Source organism: Gopherus evgoodei, chromosome 9 (assembly GCF_007399415.2).
Source record: "Gopherus evgoodei ecotype Sinaloan lineage chromosome 9, rGopEvg1_v1.p, whole genome shotgun sequence".
In the NCBI taxonomy this organism is placed as follows: Eukaryota; Metazoa; Chordata; order Testudines; family Testudinidae; genus Gopherus; species Gopherus evgoodei.
The window spans coordinates 18,229,179-18,255,409 of NC_044330.1; the positions used below are offsets into that span (position 1 = coordinate 18,229,179).

General features: G+C 40.2%; 1 protein-coding gene across 1 annotated transcript in view; it reads right to left on the reverse strand.

Annotated features, from left to right (window-relative positions):
• The window catches only part of LOC115657621 (multiple epidermal growth factor-like domains protein 6), a 309,734-nt gene that overhangs the window by 265,744 nt on the left and 17,759 nt on the right, over positions 1 to 26,231 (reverse strand). The window contains 3 exon segments of the mRNA XM_030575675.1: positions 21,865 to 21,969; positions 23,952 to 24,061; positions 24,676 to 24,810. Coding sequence (XP_030431535.1) covers positions 21,865 to 21,969; positions 23,952 to 24,061; positions 24,676 to 24,810 — 350 coding nt within the window.

Consider the following 26,231-nt stretch of genomic DNA (forward strand, 5'->3'; position numbering starts at 1 on the left):
AAATACAGATTAGTCATGTTTCAACAGCCTCCAGTTACCCAAGGTTCTAGATTAACTGCAGATTGGTTACATTCTGCCCACCAAGGACCATCTATCTATACACTGGGTTTTCTTCACCTATGTACTCCAAAATCTCATTTTTCTGAATTTTTGGAAGTCCCCTAAAGCACTACATAAAAACCCCAAAACAAAAACAGGAGGGTAGTATATATTTCCCTGAAGAGCCAAATAGCCTATACCAAGCTGTTGAACTGTTTTCCATTCTAGGATACAATCACACAAACTTTAGTCCCTCCACTCCAGTGATTTCACAACAGGATTATGTATAGGAATTAGAGTTATAAAATCAGGCCCACAAAGAATGGGTTAACACATTTAAAAGGTTCGTTTCTATTGAGGTGTTCATTAAACCATACAAGGTGTGTAACGTATTAAGCATTAGGTTAACTTTTTAAACATGAAAAATAAAGTTGTGTAATAAATACTATGAAACCCACTGTAGAAATACCAACTGCACATTACTTATAGAAGGAAACAAAATAAGACAGTCTATCAACTTTGTATTAAAGTCTTAAATTAATACTTAATGAATATTTAATATTTTTAAATACCAGAGAGGTAGCCATCTTAGTCTGTATCCACACAAACAATGAGGAGTCTGGTGGCACCTTAAAGACTAACAGATTTATTTGGGCATAAGCTTTTGTGGGTAAAAAACACCCACTTCTTAAAAAAAATATTTTTAAAGCAATTTGGGTTAATATTACCTGCAATTTACAAAATTATCCCTGTTACCAGTACTTTATTTTAAAAATTAGGAATATATTATGTTATATATTCCTAATTTTTAAAACAAAGTACTGGTGACAGGGATAATTTTGTAAATTGCAGGTAATATTAACCCAAATTACTTTAAAAATATTTTTATATTATATATTTTATATAAAATATTTATATATACACACATATTCTGAGATTTTTTTCTTCTTTTCAGACTATATATAGTCTATATTAGTGGAGCTCTCCTATTTGAGATTAGGGCGGAATCAATGCCCTATCACCGTAGCCATGAGCTGAAGATTTTACTCTACAACCCTTCCAATGTAATAAGCACTTGTAGTCATTTAAGAATCGGTGGAAGTTTTGGTAATTACATTCTGCCTACCTAAAATTCCCTCTGAGGTACCAATTGTTCATAGTGTCTGTCATGCTGTCCAGAGTAGATCACAAATGTGAGTGCCAACATGAGGGCAGACTGTCAAAAAACAAAGCAGAAACCCCAAACTGGGTTGTATGTTCTATAATTACCCAGTAACAAGTGTAAACTCCTAAAGCACTACAACAGTCTTACCATGGAGTCACAGACAGACCTCTGGGACATTCCAATCTATCTTGCCACCCAGGCAAGCTGGACTATGTGATAGATGGCCACTTTGCATCAAAAATCACAACAATATTCACGTTACTCCCAGTCACTTACCCCAGGTCAATTGTACTCAGACCTCACACCAAAGACCATGCCTGTAGCCACTCCTGTAATAAAGTAACTAAAGATGTATTTAACTAATTAGATAGTCACTTACAAGGTTAAAAACAGAAAACATACACACAAATGAGATAGTGTCTTAGATTTTAAGAAGGCAATATAAGCTTCTATAATAAGCAGATCTATATGTCCTTTATGGCTGACCCCTGCCAAGCAGCATGGGGATCTCTTACTTATGGTTAGGAATCTTTGTCCCTCACAGTCCATACAGCATAAAGATCCCAGTTTCTCTTTATCAGGGGTTTTTATCCCCTTCACTCCAGAATCCAAGCTGCTGGGATGAGCCCATGTGCATGCCTCTCCTTCCTGGAGTGAGTTAGGAATGCCATCGACTAGGTCTCTGTTCTTTGATGCTACACAATGTCTCATTTGCCTTCACTGCACTATCTTATGTGCTGGATGAGCACTTTACCTTAATCAGTGCTTCTTTTCCTGTTTGGTGAGTTACACAATTGCAGATGTTTACAACACAAGCACTCGATATATCATGGGACACTGACATTATCAGTGGGATTAATATATGCAGTATCCTACAAGCATTTCATAAAGTCTAAAATTGAACACATTCTTATAACACTAATATCTCCTTTAACTATACAACTAATCCACACGTAAGATAGACCGATTTCCTATTAATTTGTCAGTGTTCAGTGAGGCCCTGGCATTTGACACAAGCTGGCACCTGGTCTGCCAGCACCACAGCGTCCTTCACTCCGTTTCTTAACTTGTGCTGTAGCATCATTATTCATTGCAGATTTGAAGAGCTTCCACATTCCACCACAGAGGGGGCTGCATTTCATTGGTTGATTAATTGAATTTCTATTTGGTCTACCCTTTCATTACTAGATACTTTTTTTTTAAAAAAAGTTTCAATGTAATTTCATTACCCAGATAAATAATCCAGCCAAAAGAAAACCCAACAAGACAACTAATTTCTCATATACAGTAGCTCATCAGTCTCTACACCTTTCAACTTTCGTTATTATCTGCTTGTCAAACTAAATGATAATGCCTAAGGGCTGGCAGGATAATGAATTATTGTCATGATGAATGGATTGCTACCCTAAACTACTAGGAATATAAGGAGGAGGAGGAGTGGCACACTGAGCTACTCAAAGCTTTTCTTCCCTGCCCCCACATGCTGCTGCAGCATTTTCTTTGTTCTAAGTTTATTTTATTTCCCGTGATGAAGCAAAACTTCGAGCTCAGTGATGGGACAGAGAAGGAGCATGAAGAAGATTGTGGCCAAATTCAATAGTGGTGTAAAGAGGCACCACTCCAATGACATCAATGGGTTGGCACATGTTTATGCCAGAGGTGAATTAAGCCCTTCATTTGTAGACTTCAGTAACTAACATTTAACAGGCCCACTTACACTCTGTTGAGCCCCTCCCTCCCAATTCTTCATTGGTGCATTTCTCCTTTCCTTTAGTCTGCCATCCAATATACAGGTAATTTAAAATGGGATTACTACATGTAGGGAAAAAAGTTCAGTTATTCAAATATAGGACCAAATTCCTACCCACAAATACACACAGAGCTCCTAATGGAGAGAAAATTTGATTACAAATTTGAAGCAGAGTTTAAATGGGAATTCAAAATATGCATCCAAGGGTAGAATTTAGCTCCCATATAAATATGTGCTAAACAGTGAGTTTGTATGATTCCCATCAATTTGTCTCAACATATCAAGATCTAAAAGTGATTCATTAAGGGACTGACCCTGAAAACCCTGACTGACACAAGTAGACCTTATTCAGTAACCCTGTTGGCTTTAGAAAGTTTACTCATTTAAGTAAGCATTACACACGAGTCAATGTTCAAGGATATCTCCTGTTGAAGACAAAGGCCCAAAATGAGACACAAGAACACACATTATAGGAGACCATAACGTAATGCTAGGTTTGATTTCTTCTACATCAGTGACATTTTCTACATCCACTGGTTCACAATTCTGCATTCCTGCTGCATATATTTGATAAACAGTAAAAGTGAGATCATAGATTCATAGATTCTAGGGTCAGAAGGGACCAATGTGATCACCTAGTCCGACCCCCTGCACAAAGCAGGCCACAGAACCCTACCCATCCACTTCTATAACAAACCCCTAACCTATGTCTGAGTTATTGAAGTCTTCAAATTGTGGTTTGAAGACCTCAAGCTGCAGAGAATCCATCAGCACGCTGCAGGGGAAGGCGAAAAACCTCCAGGGCCTCTGCCAATCTGCCCTGGAGGAAAATTCCCTCCCGACCCCAAATATAGCGATCAGCTAAACCCTGAGCATGTGGGCAAGACTCACCAGCCAGCACTCAGAAAAGAATTCTCTGCAGTAACTCAGATCCCATCCCATCCAACATCCCATCACCAACCACTGGGCATACTTATCTGGCGATAATCAAAGATCAATTGCCAAAATTAGGCTCTCCCATCATACCATCCCTTCCATAAACTTATCAAGCTTAATCTTAAGCCAGATATGTCTTTTGCCCCCACTACTCCCCTTGGAAGGCTGTTCCAGAACTTCACTCCTCTAATTGTTAGAAACCTTCATCTAATTTCAAGTCTAAACTTCCTAGTGTCCAGTTTATACCCATTCGTTCTTGTATCTACATTGATACTAATCTTAAATAATTCCTCTCCCTCCCTAATATTAATCCCTCTGATATATTTGTAAATAGCAAGCATATCCCCCCTCAGCCTTCTTTTGGCTAGACTAAACAAGCCAAGCTCTTTGAGTCTCCTTTCATATGACAGGTTTTCCATCCCTCAGATCATCCTAGTAGCCCGTCTCTGAACCTGTTCCAGTTTGAATTCATCCTTCTTAAACATGGGAGACAAGAACTGCACACAGTATTCCAGGGGGGGTCTCACCAGCACCTTATATAACGGTACTAACACCTCCTTATCATAGTCATCCTGTGATCTACCAATACCCCAAGGTCCTTCTCCTCCTCAGTTGCTTCCAACTGATGCGTCCCCAATCTATATCTAAAGTTCTTATCATACCCCATTTGTGTTGGGAGCAGGTAAATTTGTGTTGAAAATGACAGACAGAAGGTTGAGACATAGGTCCCTAAATCTTCACTGAAACATGCAGATTATTTTTTCCCCCATGAGTTGGGCCCTTAGTTGGATAGTAATATTCTTTCCAGAATTCATGTGTAAAGGATGCAAAAGAAATACCTACAATCTCACTGATTAGTATTGTCTCTTCCAACTGTCTGCTTATCTAAGCTCTGATACAGTACTAGATTACTGTGAAAGAACACAAATTCAAGCCAGCAACCCTGAAAATAAGAACAGTACTCACAATATTGTTAATAGTGAGAAAAGCAACTGCCAGTCAATTTTTTGTTGAACCAAAAGCAATTAGATTTACAAAAAAAGGAAGCAGACAGAAATAAACTTCTCTATAAAAGGGATAGCAGATGCATTCCAATTACTTCAATACATCAGAGCTGATAAACACTACCGGAATATTTCAGATTTCTTAAAAAGCAAAAGGAGTCAAGGTACCGAAGACATAAAGTTGGTATTTTCAACTTTGGCTGTAGCTAGGCAAGGTTATTGAAATATGTTTGGAGAAGCCTAAAACAATGTTGACATCATGGGATCAGAAGTTTTGGTCACATGGGTACCAGGGGCTTGCTGTCTAGTCTTGAGCAAGTCACTTATCCTTTCCCTGTCCTCTCCCTCATCCGTCAATAGGGTGACCATATGTCCCGATTTTATAGGGACAGTCCTGATATTTGGGACTTTTTTTTTATATGGGATCCTATTACCCCCCCCCCCCACCCAGCCCGTCACGATTTTTCACACTTGCTATCTGTAAAACAGGGATAATTTGTTTATTGGACTAACTTAAATGATATAATCTCACCAATCTACTCTCTCGCATGCTCTCTCATATCCTGGGACTGAAACAGCTACAACTACACTGCATAAAACATGGATAATACTTGCCTCACAGGACTGTCATAAGCAGTTGGCAATGTTTGTAAAGTGCAACATAATGGGTATTATTTCCTAGCTTAAGGCTGGCTCCAGGCACCAGCCCAGTAAGAAGCTGTTTGGGGCGGCCAACGGTGAGGGTCGGCACATCTGGGTCTTCGGTGGCAATTCAGCGGAGGGCCCCTCACTCCCTCTCAGAGCGAAGGACCAGCAGCCAAATTGCCGCCAAAGACTGAAGCAGCCACGGCAGAGCTGCAGATCGCGATCGCGGCTTGTTTTTTTTGCTTTTTGCTGCTTGGGGCAGCAAAAACCCTGGAGCCAGCCCTGTCATAGCTAATCCACTTGCCTGCATGCTCACTACACAGCCAGTATTTAGCTGAGAGAGCTCAGAGCAATATTAAAGTCATTCATATATTTGCATACACACTACATTTTAATCTTCAGCAATTAGCTGATTTAAGGTTTGGTTTTTTTAAATTGCCACTTAAAAAAAAAAAAAAAAATCAGCTCACTAAAATCTTGTCCTGTTGGAAAAACAATGTTGTACTGAACATCCGACATATCCTGAATGAGAGCCAAATAGGAGGGAAAAAAACAACTTTGTCCTGCACCCTCCCTTCGGAAATCTTTGTTCTTTTTAATACTTGTTCAGTCGGCTCTCTCAGTGAATGACAAGGTTTTTATCTCTAATGTGAGTGGCTTCGAAGGCTACTTGCATTATCCATTTTTCAGCAGCTGCTGCTGAAACCACAGGGTTGCAAACTTATAATTAAGTCCAGCTGCCACTATTGTGAGTTCAGTCATATTGAAGTGAATAGTAATGCCTATTGATTGTTAGTGAGTCTCTCTCCATTTCTAGACAGACAAAGTAATTAACTTCTTTGCCTCTCAGATGAAACAAACATCAGAGCTGAAGAATGCTGTTAAATGACTGTAAAGTACTATTTATGCAAAGGAATTCTGATAGTAACCCTTTTTAGGTAGAAGACATCTAGGTATGGCTATTCCTTAAAGGTACTAAGGTAGCTAGTAGTGCATAGGACAAAGGCAGAGAGGAATTTCCATCAGCAAGAGGCAGGACAAGTCACACTCATACCACTGCCACATCCTTAATCCAGAGACCTGCTCTCCCAAACTTCCAAATAGTAAAATTAGAATGTGGTTACAACAAGTTCTCAGCCCTAGGTCAAGGAAGACAGCAAGAAGAAGAGGTATGTGCAGGGGGATAAGGTCACAAGGATGCTTATGAGCGACCTGAAGATCATAACTGTGAGACCCACTGCCCAAGTGCTCCAATCAGACTTACAAACAATCTCATTTGAATCACTAGCTGCTTCCAGTGAAAGAGCTCTGTTCTCTCTGTCCAAGACTGTTCTATATCCACAATACAGAAACTAAAACTAGCATCCAAGTTTAAATCAGCATCCTGATAAATTTAATTTGGCCAGCTCAGTCATCACCACTTCTGCTAGGGACTCACCTATTGCTTTGAGGTCCTTCATTAGGGCTCATTTGTGAAACCAATGAACAATGTCATAGGTTAAGAGTTCTCTTTTCAAAAGGAACACACAGATGTGCAAGTGAACAGTGGAGTTGTGCTAGGGAAAGTTTGTGGGGATGGGAAGTAGCATAGCAGACTAAGACTTGGGTCTTGTAAAGCATTGGCTTTTTATCTGCATGTAGTCTTGTGTCATTTATTTTATTAATTCAAGCCATTTATGAAATATGGTGGTGTGGTATAAAAATTTAATTAGCACTCATTTGCAATGACCTTCATAACTCTCTTTTGACTCAACCACTCATTAATAATGAGACCATATCAAAGGCATGCTGATACAACAGAAGACATCATGTATTCTCTCATGTTTATTTTATTTTTACAAGGAGCCTAGGCTATTAAAATACATTGACAATATGGCTCACTTCACAAAATGCTAAAAATGTGAACCAAAACCAAGACATTAAATTGTACAAAAAACTACGTTTTTAGCCCCTTCTCTAGATTTCTCAGTATACCCTATCTACACTAGGTCTGCATTTCGCTCATGATTGCTTTGGAACAGGGATTGTCTTTATAGTGACAAGCACATTTTGGTACTAAATGCATTTTTATAAAGTAAAACACACATATGGGTAAACCAAGGGAGAGAAATTAAGTGTCCTGTTCAAGGTCAGACACCCAGGTCATGGAACAGACACCAAATACATCCAGCTCTGTTCACTTACTCTACTTTTGCTAAGTGAAAAATAAATGCAAGCATCTCTATTCAGGCCTCATCTTTTGAATGGTTTGCTACCACATTTTCTTAACCAGCAGCAAATGAATGCTAGAAGTTAGAAAGTAAGCTTATGTCTGTTACTCCATTACTTTCACTTTTCACAGCCAGTACAAAGTAAATAGCCTTTTGTATCAAAGACAATAAGGGAGAATTTGTTCTCAAGTGATTATTCTTGGGTTCATTTACTTCTGACATCTTGGTTTGCCATTTCACTATTTCCCCTCTCTGTTACTCTGCACTCATGGCTCCAAAATTCAGGCACTCATGAGTATTCCATCTAGATCAGCAATTTGCTATTTATTTACCATTGTGGGCCGCAGATACAGCTCTCTATTATGTGGGCTGCACCCATACAATATATATACTATGTGTATATGGACTAGTGATATCCTGTCATATCTAGGTGGGAGCTAGCCCATAATTTTTCCATCAGTATTTTATGATTGCCATTTTAAATGGACAAAACTTTTACTCGTCCTGGATTTTTAGTGGATACTATCAAGTATTTTTATTTGTGGAGGGTGCACATTTTCTTAGCAGTGAAAGTGTTTCTGACAAATCACAATGGTAAAATGCTTTAAGTGGGATAGATGCAATATACTTGGAAAATTTTTCAGGATCTTCCTTGCAGCTAGAGTTTGTTTCTGAATCTATTGTTATCCACCAATAAAAAAAAGTTTTGTTTTTTTTTATTTTGTGCACCACTTTGTGCAATACTTTCTCTGTTAACACAAAATATATGTTTGGGGGATACCAGTGTGAACATTTTCAGGTCACCCAGGACAGCGAGTCAGTCTGTTACCCCCTTGCTTCAAGGAGAGAGACGGACAGACTTACTTACTGGTGCCAGACTGGGTGTCAGCTCACTGACACCACTAGTCATTAGCCACTAGCCACTGAAACAGTCTCCTCAGAGCTCTGCCAGCCCTTACTTTGCTTTGCAGATAAACAGTAGCTGAAGCGCAGTTCCCATGGACTTTCTGAAAGCATCCCTCTGTAACCAGATACTCCAGAAATACCAGGTAAGCTGCCCCTGTAGGAACAGTGTAAAGACAGCTTGACTATTTAGGATCTGATCTTTTATAACAGTCACACCAATGAAATATATTTCTAGTGAGAGAACCAGAAGTTTATCAAAGGTTTTGAGAGAGAGTGAGTAAGGATAATAAGTGGAAACAGAAATGTTTACACACATAAAAGAAAACAAAATGCAATCCTAGGTCTACACTTACCAGTAGTTACCTTTCCTATTTAATAAGGTAGATTTTCTTTCAAGGATTCAGTTTTTGATAGAACTGCTGCTTTCCAGTGAAAACTAGGATCTAAGCATTTCATGAATACACCCTTCATGGTGAATGGGTGACAAAATGTCTGCCTTGTCCCCCAGTCATAGTCCAGTAAACCCTCTGAAGTGCATCTCTCGCCAGAGCTCTCTTCCTCCATTGTTTGTTTTCCCTGTTGACGTCACATGACACTGTTCATTCTTAGAGAGACAGGGTGGGTGAGGTACTCTTACTGGACCAACTTTCTGTTGATGAGAGAGACAAGCTTTCGGGCTATACAGAGCTCTTCCCTGAGGTACATGTAGTATGCCTCATCCAATGCACTAAATGCCCCAACAACAAATATGTGGGTGAAACCAGACAATCATAACATTCTCACATGAATTCACACAGGAAAATGATAGTAGACAAAAAACACCCAATCACCCATAGGTGAACACTTTTCATAAAAGCAAATCACTTTGTATCTGATCTATCAGTCCTCATTCTCAAAGGAAATCTGCACAACACTTTCAAAAGACAAGCCTAGGAGCTTAAATTAAATTACTCTGCTAGACACTAAAAATCATGGACTGAACGGAAACACTGGATTTATGGCTTATTACAACAATCAGTAATCCACTAACCCCCTCTTTAACAGGCCAGTCCACCTTGAATGGTCCCTTGCAATATGCGCTTATTTATGCTAAACAATCTGTTCCACCTTGCATTTTGCTGTGAGGCTGGGAGTACCTTTCCGAGACCTGAAGAAGAGCTCTGTGCTGCTTGAAAGCTTGTCTCTCTCTCACCAACAGAAGTTGCTCCAATAAAAGACATTACCTCACCCTCCTTGTTTCTTTAATATCCTGGGACCCACAAGGCTACAACTACACTTTTATCTATTCATATTCAGTTCAAATCAGTGACGGAAGGCCCACTGTGAAACACTACAATGCTTAAATTACATGTCAGTTAGCTAGATGGACAAACATTCCAGGTCTGGGGGAAAACCTGGCGACAGACTCACAGGATATATATGCAGTAGATGCAGGAAACTCCTTTCACACCATCTGTACATATATCTCACAATGCTTATAATGACTAGTGTGCCTCCAGCTTTGATTTGATACCATATGGCATACTATTTATGGATAAATATCATGAAAGCTCTGTGTTAGTTGTAGTGAGTTTGTCAGGCCTGTTAGAAGTTGCTGGCAGTAGTGAACCCTTTGCCAGTTGACACCAAAGGGCCTCTGAGTCACAAGAGGCAACTCAGACCTCTTGTCATGCTTTGCTCTTTGGTACCTATTGTATATTAGTCTCCCGCATTACTTTTCAGACCTATGAACCTTTTTTGGGGGGTCAGAAAATTTCCATCAAATAACACACTGATCAATAGAAAAAAAGTCTTTTCCCCTGTTTTCCAACCAGCCTTGTCACCTTTTATAACTCTATCCATCAAGTCCAACTTTTTCTCTTGTAGGCATGAGATTTTTAATATATGCACCTATATCTATATAGATATAGAAAGAGTTAATAGTTTACAGTAATCGCTAGTACTGGAGTAGCAAAACACTTATGTCACCAGAGGCTTGCACAGGTCTTTACAAAAAGAGACCATTTGGACAGGGGCTTGCCTAAGGAGTTTACTACCTAGATTGGATGGATACATTACAAACAATGGAAAGAATCAGCAGGCAAATGGGAGCAGAAAGACAACCATTCAGTGTTTGAAGTGGGATGGTAAGGAGACACAAATATGGGATTGAAAGGCACCTTGTGCATTAGAAATTGTTCCAAGTTATAGCGTAGCAAACCCCCCTACAGTTCTAAGTTCCAAGAGAATTCCCAGACTCAAGAATCAAGGACATAAGATGGATTTGGAAAAGGCAGGCTCAATCTGGTTGAAGTCAGTGGACGATCTACACATGGAAGGTTCACTCGGTCAGGCCCTAAGATTGTGAGGAGGTACCCTCTTCTTTTTCTAAGTGAATATAGTGCTAGAGAAAGTATCAAAGACAAAACCTGTCTTATATCCACACAACAGTTACAGCAGGAAGAGCAGTAGTAGATAGCTCCCAAGATACTTTTCAAACTTGCTTTGAAACCTGGGGAAACCAGTTCAGTTTCCATTTTAATTCAGAGTTTGGCAAGGCTGCCTGACACAGAGCATGAAGATTGCTTCTGCAAAGAACATACTTGCCAAATAGGGACTGGATTGAAGTTATAAACCCATTTTATAAAATGCCACTGAACCATCTTTGGGCAGTTACAACTTATACCCACTGCTGACTTGGGCAAATTGAAACCATTCTCAAAAGTGAAAGGCTCTACGTCCCTGCATGCTGATACATCCTCCATCACAGAGATGCCCTTTTCAAGGCACATAATCCAGCTTTTGAAGAATTATTGAGCAATTTTTTTCATAGGAATGGATGATCTTCAAAAGTCTCTTCAGTGAAATGGGAACAGAGCTGTTTTCCTCCAAAATCCATCATTTATATCTTCTTCCTCTGTCCCCTCCCTCCCCCGAACAAATACAATCTTTGCTGCCTTTCCACTTTAGTAAATCCAAGGTGTTGCCCAAATTACAGGACCATGTTCCACAATCTTGTCTGAAATAAAGAGCAATAAAATTCCTTTTCCAGGGGGCTTCCATGCCCCAGACCAACTTTTAGGGTTTACTAGCCTTCTGTATCAGTAACTGAACTATTGGGGGGCCACTGATGGATTTCCTTGGTCTTGTGATGCTCCACAACATGCCCCGGAGACAATGGTCTACTCTGGAGCAGACAGTTGTAGAAGGCTAAGAATGAGAAGACTTGTGACAGCAAGATTCCATCATGGCCATGACAACTGCAAGCTGACAGAGGCTGTCAATACACTAAGGATTACACTCTGAAGAATAAAGCCTGTATTTGGTGAAAGCTCAATGAGATACCAATGTACCATCAAGGACAGTATATCAAGTGTTCCTTGCAGAAATAAGAAAGAGACTGCGATGACTAACATGGCATTAGTAGCAGTAGTAAGATGTTATTTTTAAGCAAACAAGAAAGGAAGCTTATATTAAGTTGTTCAGCCCGCTAATGCTGTTTATTTTTTTTTTTTTAAATTCTCTTCTGCAATTAGACCATATAAAAAACTTAGCTGGGTATAATAAAACTAGTATATGCCCCACATCTTGATAGATGCAATATGGCCTAGTGGATTGAAACTGGACTACAAGCCATCAACTCCCAAGTCAGAATTCCAGCTCTGCCTTTGACTTTGTGCAAATCATAAGTTGGGATTTTAAGAAATGTCTACGGGAATTGGGTGTCTGGCTTTCATTCAACTACATGGGAACTGAGCACCTTCAAGTCTTTTAAAAATTCTAGTCTTAGCCTGTATCTAGATTCTTATCCAGGTCCTATCATCATCCTCTCTGACTCAGGTTTTCCAACTCTAACAAGAAGAGAAATAAATGTCATTTACCCCCCGCAGTTTTTCTGAGGATGTTTGTGAAGCAGTTTATAAGTGCAAAGTGTGTTATATCACTTGATAATGACTAGAAGCTAAAATTCACCCACTGTCATGTGACACCAGAATGTATAGGTCAGTTCGGCGCCATAAAGTACCTTCCCTTCCCCGTGTCCTGATCCTTATATAAGTTGAACTGCTGTCAATGGGAGTTTGATCTGCATAAGGAATATGGGATGGGGACCTTTGTCATCAGTGTATAGTACTTTCAGTGTGAGTAGCAGATCAGTACTACACCCTTTCCTAGATTGTAAATGTGACTGGCTATGGGGGGAGGAGAGAGAGAATACAGACATTTTTTATTTCCTTCTATCAAGTCTCAGACAAGCTTACAAAAATACCCACACATGTCATGCACAGTTTGCACACCAACCTCAGATTTCATCCCCCAAATTCAGACCTTCCTATCAAGTATTCTTAGCATGCTTCACACTCCCTGGCCAGCAATCATTTACATCCTTGCCCAATTCACAGTTTCACTTTGACCCTTCTAGAAAGTCGAATGTAACACGGGCATCTCAACATTGCCATCTCACAGCAATTGCAGTTCAAACAGGTAATTATTTGTAAGGTCACCAGGAGATGATAGAAGAGATGATGCATTTCGTTCTACCAAAATAACCAGCCTTTACTTGAGTAACATGAAGGTTCTGAAAGTTGCTAGAGAAAGTTCAGAACAGTCTTCAAAATAGTAAGAAAGCCATTGTGAACCCTTCAAAAGTTGAAACAATTCTAGACACAAGAAATATTTAGGGAATTCTTAAATCTCCATCTCTGGGTCTCAATTAAGAGCCAATATTTCCCATAATTGACGTGTCTAATGATCAATTTAATTTCATAAACAAGCTGTTTAAAACTGTTGACTAATATACACTGGCTAACATACATATATATCTCATGCTTATAATACTATCTGCAATGTATATTCCAAGCATTTGAGTATACATATTAAGCATTACAATAGCAGTTATATAGCCCGAATTGGCCTGTATCTTTGGTATAATCCTGTAAACTTAAACTAAGTACCCATAATACCTTGTATTAACTGAAGTAAGCCTTCGTGCGAGTAGATAGGAAAATCATATGTCCTGATGCTGACAATTTTCTCATGGCAACAGGTAAGGAGTTACTCACACAAACCTAGGAAGTATCTTCATGCTCCTTAGTATCTAAAATACATGGGTTCAAGACAAGAGACAAAAGGGGTACACCATAGTACCAAAAACAAAAAGGTAAAAAGCTGATTGATTAAAGCCTCTGCCAAGGAATGTGGGTAGTACCTTTTAGAGGTTAAAAAATAGGGTATAAAAAGATGGCTTTGGGGATATAACTTCAGAAGCACACCCGCATAAGGTGAACGTAACAGTCTCTGAAGAGCAGTCCCATGCAGCAATAATATAGAATCCTTTTCCTGTATCATATTTAAAAGCCTATGACATTGGTTATTTGGTCTAAAGTATATTTCACAATGAACCGAAGTGTGGTCAACCAATTGGCTATACAGTTAAATCAACAAAATTCAGGCTTACAGAAACAACTTGGTTTCTACAAAATCAGAAGTTCAGATATTGTTAGAAATTGGGTCTCTTAAATTACTGTTAATGATGGATAGCACTGGGCATTAAAGATCCATGTACAAAAATGAGTATTGCACAAGCAGTGGCAGAGCAAACTGCCTTATACATTCCCACCAATGTGGCTCATGACATTAGACATCAGAGCAATCTCTAGGTTCATCCTTGACCTCTGAGGAAAGTGAACATGCCAGCCCATGTCAACAGTGATTATGTAGTTTAAATGTTTATCATCATCATTCTTATTTTAAGAGGCAACTATTTTCCACTAACTAGAAGGGGATTTGGATTCTCCACTATAACAAACAGTGTTATTACTACAACAGCGGTTCCAACAAGGTGTTCATCACCACAGTATCTTGCATATTATCCATATTAGATCAAGAGGGAACACAAGTCCTGCCTTTGAACACGCAGTAGTCAATGTTAAAGATGGGCTAAATCCCTCGATCCAGACTTTGGAGAAATTGAGATTTGGATATGCACTTTATAGGTGAGGCCCATTTCTAATTCCTAACATAGCAGTGACTCTGTACATAGAAAAAAATTGTCTCTTTAGAACAAGATCTTTTCATCATCACTGTTGTTTTAGAATCTGTTTTAGTTTCACTATTTATTGCCTGCACAGCAGTTTTCTTGGTGGAAAAAGAATCTAAAGTCCTGAGCATTTTACAGTTCTGACAAGACATTTACATGGGAAATTAGGGCATTTTTTCTTGTAAAATAAATAAAGTTTGAGATAGTTTGAATACCAAGAGTCTTCCAGACATACTAATTTGAACATTATTGTGATGTTACTGTAATGAGCATTCTAGCTCATTACTGAGTTCCCTCTGCTTCCATGTTAGGATGTCCTTGAAGGAAAGGATTAAGCCACAGATGATTCTATTGGAGGGCAAGAACTTAGGTCAGCACATTGCTAACAGTGGCACTGTGTAGTACACAGTGACCAGGTGGTATGGACAGCCTCAACCTACAGAGAATCCAGGCAGGAGCAGCTGAAGATGCCCCATGACTGTAATGAGAGAAGGCCTAGGACAGGAGCAGTCCTCAAGACTCCTTAAGGAGCTTTAAATAAGTGGAAGTGGAAAGTATGATCAGTCCTTGAGTGCTGCTGGGTTAAGGAGTACACCAGTTGGTGGAACAGGTCGCCCCACCCCCAATGAGGAGGGAACTAGAGATTAACCCAGCAAGAGGCACAGGAAACAAGCTTATGGGAGAATCAACCAGGGAATACCTGACAGGTTAATTAGGAAGTCTTGTCACCTACAAGAGCAGAAGTCATAGAGAAGAATATAGGCCACCCACGCAACTACGGAAGAAAGGAGATAATGCTGGGCCTTGCACATACCCTCAGATGATCACTGTATAATGCTTAGTAACTTGGAAATGGAAACCCCCCAGTGTCAGAAAGGAGGACTGGACAATCTTGATGGGACAATGCATGTACTAGGCCAGAGAAGCTCTGAACAAGGAGGATAGCCTGGAATCTTCCTATAGTTCCACACCCTATGGACTAACTTAGGAATTACTGTGCATTTTCTAGCAATTCATACTCTGAAGTTTCAGCCATGGTTGAAGTTGTGTGGCGGATCTGGGATCGCAAATCTGCAAAGAGAACACAAAGAACCCTGGCAGTGATTAGAAACTTCTCATATATTGATGTGGAGGCTTCTCCCCATTTTAAAAGATAAAGTGTCCCACAAACAAGTACATGAGCGTTACCTCATTCTGCAATTGGCAGTAAACCCAGGAAATCTACTGCTCCAATTTCTGAAGATGGCCCTATCTGTGACCGGAATGTAGGCACTTCAGGCATGTCATTTGCCATTTTAAACAGGAACTCACAAGTGGTGCAAATTTGCACCACCATTTTATATACATACTCCTACTACACTAAAACGCTCTTTAGTACTGAATAGCAAAATTGCCTGTTCTTTCAGAGACAGGAATGAATGACACAAATGTTATCAAATAACTCCTTGTAGAAAGAAAAATATTTTGTTGCAAAGCTTCCTGGAGAGAGATTATTTAGGGTTGTAAGAAAACTGACCAGATTTCATACCCTTCCAATCAAACGTTTTTAAAATAAGCCTTAATTTAAGCAGTTTTACTGTGTGAACTCTGCCTGCCCCCCCACCCCCATCAACTAGACTAGAAAGTTGTAACCCATTTTCATTTGCTGTAGGATCTCTAGATAGATTGGACAAGAGCATTCTGCTATATATTTGATTTCTTAGCAATATGCAACCAGTCTTATGAGACATGCAGGACTATTCACCTAACTAATGGCTGTTCTACCTCAGAAGCATTAACTTTAGCCCCCCATAAAAACGGACATAGGTAAAAAGCTTTACTTTGTCCTTGTGCCCACATCCCAGTTCTATTACTCTGTTCAGTAACAATACTTAGCTCTTATATAGCATAGATCTCAAAGCACTTTATAAAGCAAGTACCATTATCCCCATTTTACATATGGGGAAACTGAGATACAGAGAAGTGAAATGACTTGGTTAAGGTGATCTATCAGGCCAGCGACAGGGCCAAGAGTATAACCCAGGTATCTTGACTACCTGACTAAATTCCTAGACACACCTCACAGTGTCTCAGAAATATTCCTTAAGCTTCGAATTAGTGGAAATCTACTATACCAGTAAACAGACAGTGTAAAATTTGTTAGACCCTTACCTACACTATAACCTCATGAGCTGGTAATCACTACATTGATACACACCAACTAGGGTGCATTAATACAGACATTACATGCATCTTTTTAAGGGTTCTTAATCAGTGGGTGGATCAAGCAACAATACAGAGCTCCCTTCCCTGAAAATCCACCGCAGTCAATCCCTGCCCACTTTGGGAAGTCCCGACCTTTTCAGAGAAGCTCAGTTTTCACAGCCCATCCCTATTTAGAGTCCCCTTGGCAATGTTGCCATTTTGTATCACTATAATATGCAATGGCTTTTAAATAACATTTACTGTATTTTAAACTGTGTGCAAAGTCAGGCAAAGAAAGATTCTTTACACAATCACTGACTATGACTTATGGTGCTGTGATGGAATTCTTAATAGACACTCCGAGCATAGCAACCCATTATTTTTGCATATTAGTTATACAAGTAAATGAAATCACCTCACTTTGCAGACTTTAGAGTGTTTTCAGTAGCTCCATCTCCTATTACGTAGACTCAGTACAGGATTAAACAAGTTGAATGAAATGAATTTACAAAGGTGTCCACTTCAGGTGACTAGCAGATCTTATGCAAGATTACCAGTAATAATTAGTGAACGACAATAAAACTTGCAGTGCAGAAGATTTCATTCATTGCATAGTGCTCTCATCATTTCTCTTTGTATATAAGAAATGTCTCATCCCTCTTGCCCCACTACATTTTGGAGAAAAAGGGACTTCAGCTTTCACACAATATAAAAAACAATGCAGTTTGCAAGTTTTCATTGTAATAACAGACATATAAATTACAAGATAAATGGCAAGTGACAGTGAGAGAGACAGCTCAATTTGTTACTGAATCCTTGGAATGGTTATATGAAGAGCCTGGGCATTTCAGGCATAATTTTTGAAGTTTTTACTGCTGCTAGTGTTGCTAAATTAGCAAAACTATCTAGTGAAACGTACAATGTGCAGTTAACATATTTCTACTGACAACTCCACAAGCTTCTTGTTATGTGAATCATAACCATATGGCCTTAGCACAGAAATGGCCTCATGTTGCAGGCTGACAACACAGTTTAACATCTCTAAAACAGTGTTAGATTTTATCATGCCAATTGCAAAGGATGATCTCCATGTTACAGATTGTTATGATACCCAGGGCTATTGTAAGTCGGCTCATTGACCTGTTACAAACCGTCTGTGGGACAGATTGATGTAGCACATATAGAATAGCTTGATTTTCAAAGACGCTGAGTGCCTCTAGTCCCCAATAAACCTAATGGTATTTGTGGATGCTCAGCGACTCTTGGGGCAAGGAGAACAAACAGGCAAAGTGGCCATGTGTAGAGTAGAAAGTTTGGAAAATGTATATTGCAAATTCATTCTACAGGGGAAGCAAACTGGAGCCATCTCCCCACTCTGTGATATTTCTTCCTCTATGGACCATTGTCCCAGCCAGGGGGCACTAGCAGCTCTACTTAGATGGATCCTTAGACACACCTGCTACTATTCAAAGCTAGGAGCCTAGAGCAGACTGGCAAGAAGATGGGAAGAGCAAGATATGAATAGAGCTAATTAAATGTATGCTTTTAGTGTCAACGTAGATTACCTCAACATCCGCAGGAAGCCGGCTTGACAGTGCTACAAGGTGCCTGCTACACCTCATCTGTTGGGGCTCAAAGCAGACCTGTGCAGCCCCAGAAGTGAGAGGAAATGGTTTCATGAAGAGCATAGCTAGAGAACACACCAGTGTGTGCAGCCCAGCTGCAGTTTAAAGCTTCCCTCCCCAACCAGAACCCACCTTGGGGCACAATAGCCTCTGCTGAGGCACAAAGTGCAGCTCCCTGTGCCAGTCGGGTAAATCAATTCCAATATCCACAATCTAAGTAAGGCCTTGATTGCAATGGCTCCGCCACGGTCTTGCTCTGTGATATTAATACTTTATGGTGTGGATGTTCTAACCCACCAACAGTAATTTGACTAACTCAGCTCCTCTCAATGCACCTCAAGAACCCTGAAAACCCTGGGATATGGTGGGTACATTTCAAAGAAAGCCAAAGGATTAGGAATGAAAAGAGTTTATTCCGGATACAAGCTGCATATGGAAGGGGGAATTGGGTTTAATGGCCATTAAATAATTCATTCACATTAAATTCGAACTACTTTAAAGAGGTAGTATTTGAAATCGGACGGAAAAATAGAAGCCACGGTTGTTAACGTCACAATATATCTAACTTCATTTTGCCCGTAAATATGGTACAAATCTCACAAGCATACTGATTGGGGACCCCTGCAGCGCTTAAGCAGAACTTGCACTCTAAATTACCTTGCTTCTGTTAGTCAGATGAATTGACCTTAGAGTTCTTTTTGAATGGAGGCTTTTCTCTCTTATTTAATTTATAAATCTACTCCTGCCAGACTGCAGATAGCAGCTACTGTATAACACTGGATATAACTACGGAAATTCCACTCAAGCTCTCACAAATCAGTAGAAAGTAAACCACCAATAGAAATCTCCACCTAACTGTGAAGAGTTGAAAATGCAGGATAACTTGCACTGTTTTTACAATGTCTCCAGTCACCACTCCAGTCCGCTCCCTATGAACTGAGTGCAGAATCTAATGTTAGTCCTAGGATCTGACCTTAGGTCTCATCTGCTCTAGGAAATGTCTTAACACTTTAGGTATTTCAAGGTAATCTGTGCATTTAGAACTAGTTTTGTATTCCATTTCAATGTTTCTAACATACAGACATATGAGCTGAAGCTATTTTGACTTTGTTGAAACCGTATATTGCAGATCCAAAGGAAAGGTTACTTGGGCCCTTCTCAGATATGCTGAGCTATATTCTGTTCCGTTACACCAGTGTTCCACTGGTATCAGTGCACTATTGCTGCAGATTTACACTGGTGTCTTTTAGGCCATGTCTACATTAAGGAAATTTGCACCAGTGTAGCTACATCAACATAGTTCAGTGCAGCACATACATATTTGTGATTTGCACAAGTGTAAATACATAGTCATAGAAACACCCATACAAATATCCTTAATCTAGACTGGGCCTGAGATCACAGTTTGGCCCACAATATTCTGAAGCTTTGCCACCAGCAGAAGTTCCATTTATTTTATTTATTCAAGTGCACCACTTTTTCATGTTTACACATTAAAAATGTTATCTGTGACCAGATTCTGTAATAGGGCTTTAGTGAAATAAACACTTTCTGTTCCTTCATTTGCTGAATGTTTGCATTTCTCCATCAGGTGACGTAGCCTGCTGTAACTCAGACTGCCTCATTACCTTCACTCAGGAGTTGCTGCTCCTTCTCATATGGAGTGAAGCCACACTAGTGCAGTGTGCCCATAAAAGGTCAAATCAGAGAGAGACCCATATGAGCCCAAGTGGAGGTCAGAGTCTGATACTTATAGAACAAGAATGACACGAGCCATACACTGAATTTGGAATTCAGGTTTTGAGCACATTGCATTTAAATTAAGGCCTGTAATCAAGACGAGATATTAAAATTCTTCCTCACTTACAACTACAAAGCATTAGATATAAATGAGAGGAGAATATAGTTGAATGAGAATAACTGTACCCTGATGGCCCAAAAATATTATAAGAATATGACATTGCGAGTGTTATTTTAAATAAAATATTTGGTGACAGGGTAGGTCATACCTCTGAACAATAAAGAGATAAATTGATAGAGTAGGTTCTTTTATGCATGCATAGAGATCATGAAGTGAGATTAGTCTTGTTTCTACATGGCTTCCACTCAGCTAGTTTAGATTTGCGTCAGTGTACCAAGGTGAAGAATTTGGCTCAACATTTGCAACCTATCAAAGTCTGTCAGTGTAAAAGTACCATCAAATCTCATTACCCTTCACATGGCTAGAAAGAGAAAATTTGAAGATCTAAAATTTCAAATAAAGCTTTATTTGCACAGACTACAATGTGAGTAAGTCCTTAAGGATTGAAATATATTGGAAATCATTGTTTTCCCCACATTTATAGAACTCTTTTCTTACGAGACAGACTGTTCTGAAAAGCTGACTTAAAAAACCAAGAATACCTATTAACCTGGAGTACTTAGTGCTAATATACATAGGGGGAGGAATAGCTCAGTGGTTTGAACATTGGCCTGCTAAATCCAGGATTGGGAGTTCAATCCTTGATGGGGCCACTTAGGGATCTAGGGCAAAATCAGTACTTGGTCCTGCTAGTGAAGGTGGGGGGCTGGACTCAATGACCTTTCAGGGTCCCTTCCTGATAGATATATTTCCATATATTATTTATTGTATTTGCAATAGACACTTTTGCATAGTGCACACTAGAGCAGAACCTCACCAGTTCCTGGTAGATCAGTTGCACATTACCAAATATTGTGAAGCAGCAAATAAGAGGGAAAATATCACAATACAAGGGTCCATGATACTATAGTCACAGAAGGTACTCTGTGTCTTTAATACTGAACTGCAGATAACAAAATAATTTCACAGAACACTAGGAAGTGTTCTGCAGCATAGTTTGTAAAGCCAGTCTTTCTAATATCAGACATATCACTACAGCAGCCCATCCTTAAAGATCTGTGGCCCAGTACCTACATTCCTTGCATTCACCAAACTCCTGTTGACTCACTTGAGAGTTTTGGGTGCCCACTATTTGAAAGGGTAAGGCCATAGCTGAAAGATGGAGTGAGAATGCCAGGCTGCTTTTGAAAATGATCCAATTTACCAAGTGAGCAGTAGATAGCGGTTCTACTGTATGCTTAGCACTGAGATTTTCACTAGTACTACATTGTGCAGCATCACAGCCTCACTACAAATTGGGCCAATTGTGAGGTTTTGTTTGTTAAGTTTATTTAATAAAATAAATAAATAAACAAAAAGGAAGCAAGTACTGAGAATATGTGGAGCCACTTCATAGCCGTTTAAAAAGCAGCAGAGGTAACCCCAAGTAACAAAATATTAGTTGAGCTCATTTTATCTGAAGGCATCCTCAAAACAATGTAGACTATTATAGATACACTGCAAGCAATTTAAGTTTGACTCACCATACTGGCAGCGCGAACCCTGAAATCCTGCTGGACACTGGCACATCAGGGATCCTCCTTCAGAGCATTTCCCGCCATTGAAGCAAGTGCCTACAGAGCACACCACTAGAAAAAACAACAAAGAAGAATCTTCATTGTACAACTCTTCAGAAAGAACGAATACCTCAGAGTGCCATTCTGGTTGTAATAGAAGCCTCCCAAACTGATGTGAATCAGAGGTTGTGTTTTCACTGAACAAGTTAAATTAGAGTAAGCCTTGTTCTTAGGAGAATAGGCAAAAAATAATCTTCCTTCCAATTATCATACAGATATGATGTCCCAGTCCAGGATAATATAATGTAATGTAGTAATGGCCTTGGGAATGGTGTGGTTTGACTTTAAGATGTTTAAAGGGTAGAAAGCACATTCTGGCAAGATTAAGAATGCTACCAGATTCCACAGGGAGGATGATGGAAGGGTGGATGAATTGCTGTTGTGAGTTTCAATCATCTCTGCATTATACATCTCAATAGATTATGTAACAGCTACGGTGAGACAATTTCCTCCCCCTGTCCCCTAATGCACAATACAGAACCAGCTGAATCAAAACAGTCTCCTTGTGCCTGAATGTATTGAATAAAGGTTAGTTCAGCTACTCAGGTGCCTTAAAGAATTCACAGAGCGTCTGAATTATTTTTCCAAGAAAAGGATTTTACATTTCCACAGAAGTTCAATTTGATAAATTCCTTTTATGCTTCAGATTTGGTTACAAATTTTAAATGCATCTTTGACAGCATTTACAGAGAAGCAAACAAAACAGAGTCAATAGCCTGAAGCAGAAAGGGGAAACCCCTCAAGAAAAATGACCACAAAAGCAAGGACTCTGCATACAACCCTAAAAATATTTTATTTTGTTTAGTTTCTCTCATACAAAGCATAGGCCAAAATGCTGTACAGGGGAAAAAATAGCCAAAGTAGAGAGAAGTTCAGAGGTACAGTAAATGAAATGGAGAATCTGAGGTGAAGAGATACATGAAACCTGTAGATGGTAACCAGGGCTGGTGCAACCCATTAGGCGACCTAGGTGGTCACCTAGGGCACTAGCATTTGGGGGATGGCATTTTGGGTCCTTCAGTGGTGACCGGATCTTTGGCTGCTCCGGTCATCATTGGCATTTAGGCAGAGGGAGCTGGGGAAGGAGGGCGCAGGGAAGGCCGCTTGCAGCAAGTAAGGGAGTGGGGGGGCACACAGGGGAACTCCCCACCCCAACTCACCTCTGCTCCGCCTCCTCCTCTGAGCACGCCGTCCCGCTCTGCTTCTCTCCTTCCCAGACTTGTGGTGCCAAACAGCTGATTGCGCCACAAGCCTGGGAGGCGGGAGAAGTGGAGCGGTGACGGCGTGTTCGAGGAGGAGGTGGAGCAGAGGTGAGCTGGGGCGGGGAGCTGCCACACAGCTCTCTGGGCCGGGCGGAGCTGCCATGGGTGTGGGGGGACGCCTTAGGGCAGAGAGCTGCCACAGGGCTCAGGGGAGAGGCAGGGGGGGCTCAAGGCAGAGGTTTAGCCTAGGGCACGAAACATCCTTGCACCCGCCCTGATGGTAACAGCTGTAGTAGAGAAAAGTTTCTAGACCCAACAATGGTCATACCCATCATGGAGGGACAGAGTGATACCAGTGCTATGAGTGCAAAGTGCAGAGTAAGAGAGATGGGGCCAATTTTAGTGTTGGTTTAGGCAGCCACAACTCTTATTTCAAAGAATCTACATTTGCTTATATCAGCACTAAACTGGACATCAAGTCTATGGAAGGCCAGCAGAGAGTCTGGCACACCAATCAATTATGAATGTTGAGCGTCTAATGATAGTCCTTGCAAAGTATTTCTCAGTCATCTTAAAAAGATACCTGATGCTATTATGCACATTTGCTTTTTTTTTTTTTTTTAAAGTCTATGATATGAGACCATTCACCTTTATGGGAATCCTAAATATATCTAAAAGGCAAGAGAGGGGCAACCTTTTCACAACACACAGTCAACAAGTAAATAAGACCAGATGGAGAAATGTATTCTACTTTTCGCATCACAACGTTGGATGGATCCTGTAACAACTTACAGTGCAGGCAACCAGGTTCGTCATCTTTTTGGGTCCATCCTGGACAACATTTGTAGACAGTTTGATGCTCTATGATGTACACTTGTTTGTAGACTGTGTAATATCCTGTCCTATAAAATAAGAGCCAATGGAAGAGAATTATCCCAACTTCCTTCTGTGCAGCTTATTCAAAACACAGCAGTAATGTACACAGGATTTAATATGTTCAACACATAATATCTGTAACATACACTCATTTCAGACATAGGTCAATGGTTCTTGTACCTGAGAAAGTAAAGTGAAACATGTCCCACTGTCAAAAACTGGTTTAGCACTAAACAAATTCTGGTTCTAGGTGCTTAGCCAGTGACTTCCACCACTTTGACTCTTTAAAACTTGATAGCAAATGTGTAATTTTTTTTGTATTTTAAATTAAATGACTTAATAAATTATAATGTTTAGGCCTTAATATAAACCTAAAAAAAAAACCTTTTAAAAAAAAAAACTTTTACCCACCACGATAAACGCTAATGTGCATAAACACATGCCTCTGACAGAAATACAAATCAACTGCAAAATCCCAACAGCACATACTAATATATCCATAACTTTTTTGTGGGGAGGGCTAAAGGTATTGTAATACATTTCTCAGTACATATTTCTTGGGCAAAGTATGAAGTGTTCCTATCAATTGCCTTACCAGAAAACAGGCAATAAAATAACTTAGTTAGCAATCGTGCATTACCTTCTCTCATAGGCCATACACCACCTATGTCCTGCGCAGCCTTGTTTCCACATCTTGACAACCTGGGTAAAAGCCTGAACTCACGGCTGCCGCTGTCCCACTATTGCCAGCTCTTGTTCCAGACATACATTTGGCCTTTGGGGGAAAGGAGGAATAGAGAAAAGGAATATAAATAGAATAATCTGTATAATACACTAGAAAAGTCATGTCAAAAGAACTACATAAATGGCTGATTTATCCTCTCCACACTGCCCCATTTCTGATTTCATGCTACTTTGTTATTTAAAATTATTTGAGCGATATTAGGAAGGGCTGTTGGATGCACCCAGTTGAACCAGGAGCCAGGACTCCCAGGTCCCCTTCAGCCCACCAGGCTTGAAGGGTTGTGAGGGTGAACAAGCAGGGTCCTGTCAGAGCCTTGCCTATCTTCTGTTGGACCCTCATTTAAAATAAAAATACTTCCATTGTCTCAGTGAAACTTTCTGAATTCAATGAATCTGCATTTTCTGACCAAAAAAGTTTCACTAAAGAATTTCTGAACTGTTCTAGCTAGAACAGACTCACAGTATGTGGATCGAACAAGAGAGAGAGAGAGAGAGAGAGACATAACACACACTGACCAGCAGATTATACACATTGTGAGACAAGCCCTGCACCAAAGAATTTACCATCAGAGCACATGGTGTAAAATCCTGGTCCCAGAGAAGTCAATGCAGTTTTGTCATTGACAAAAAGGAGGGCAAAATTTCACCCATGATGTCAAAATGTTGATGTCTTTTTATGCTCAGTAGTGCTACAAATTAAGGCCCTGATCATATAAAGGTTGATGCACATGCTTAACTTTACATACTGTTACAAAGTTCCTCCTCTACCTTGGTGGGTCCTACACTTATTGGCGGATCTGCTTGCCTCAGAGATCTTCCCTTTTGGTGCAACCCACAGTCTGGGTCAACTTCTCCTGTGTCTGATCAGAAGCTGGGAAGTTTTGGGGGGAATCCAGGCCCACTCTCTACTCCGGGTTCCAAGCCAGGGCCCCGTGGATAGCAGCTGTCTATAGTGCCTCCTGTAACAGCTGCATGACAGCTACAACTCCCTGGGCTACTTCTCCATGGCCTCCTCCAAACACCTTCTTTATCCTCACCACAGGACCTTCCTCTTGGTGTCTGATAACACTTGTATTCCTCAGTCCTCCAGCAGCACACTCTCACCTCTTGCTCCCAGCTCCTCACACACAAACCACAAACTGAAGTGAGCTCCTTTTTAAAGCCAGGTGCCCTGATTAGCCTGCTTTACTTGATTCTAGCAGTTTCTTGATTGGCTGCAGGTGTTCTAATCAACCTATCTGCCTTAATTGTTTCCAGAAAGTTCCTGATTGTTCTGGAACCTTCCCTGTTACCTTACCCAGGGAAAGGGGACCTACTTAACCTGGGGCTAATATATCTCCTGTAGCCAGCTGGCCTGACTCTGTCACAATATACTTTGAGTTCAATGAAACTAGTCCTGTGAGTAAAATCAATGGCAAAATTCCCACTGATTTAAGTAGAACATCACCTTGC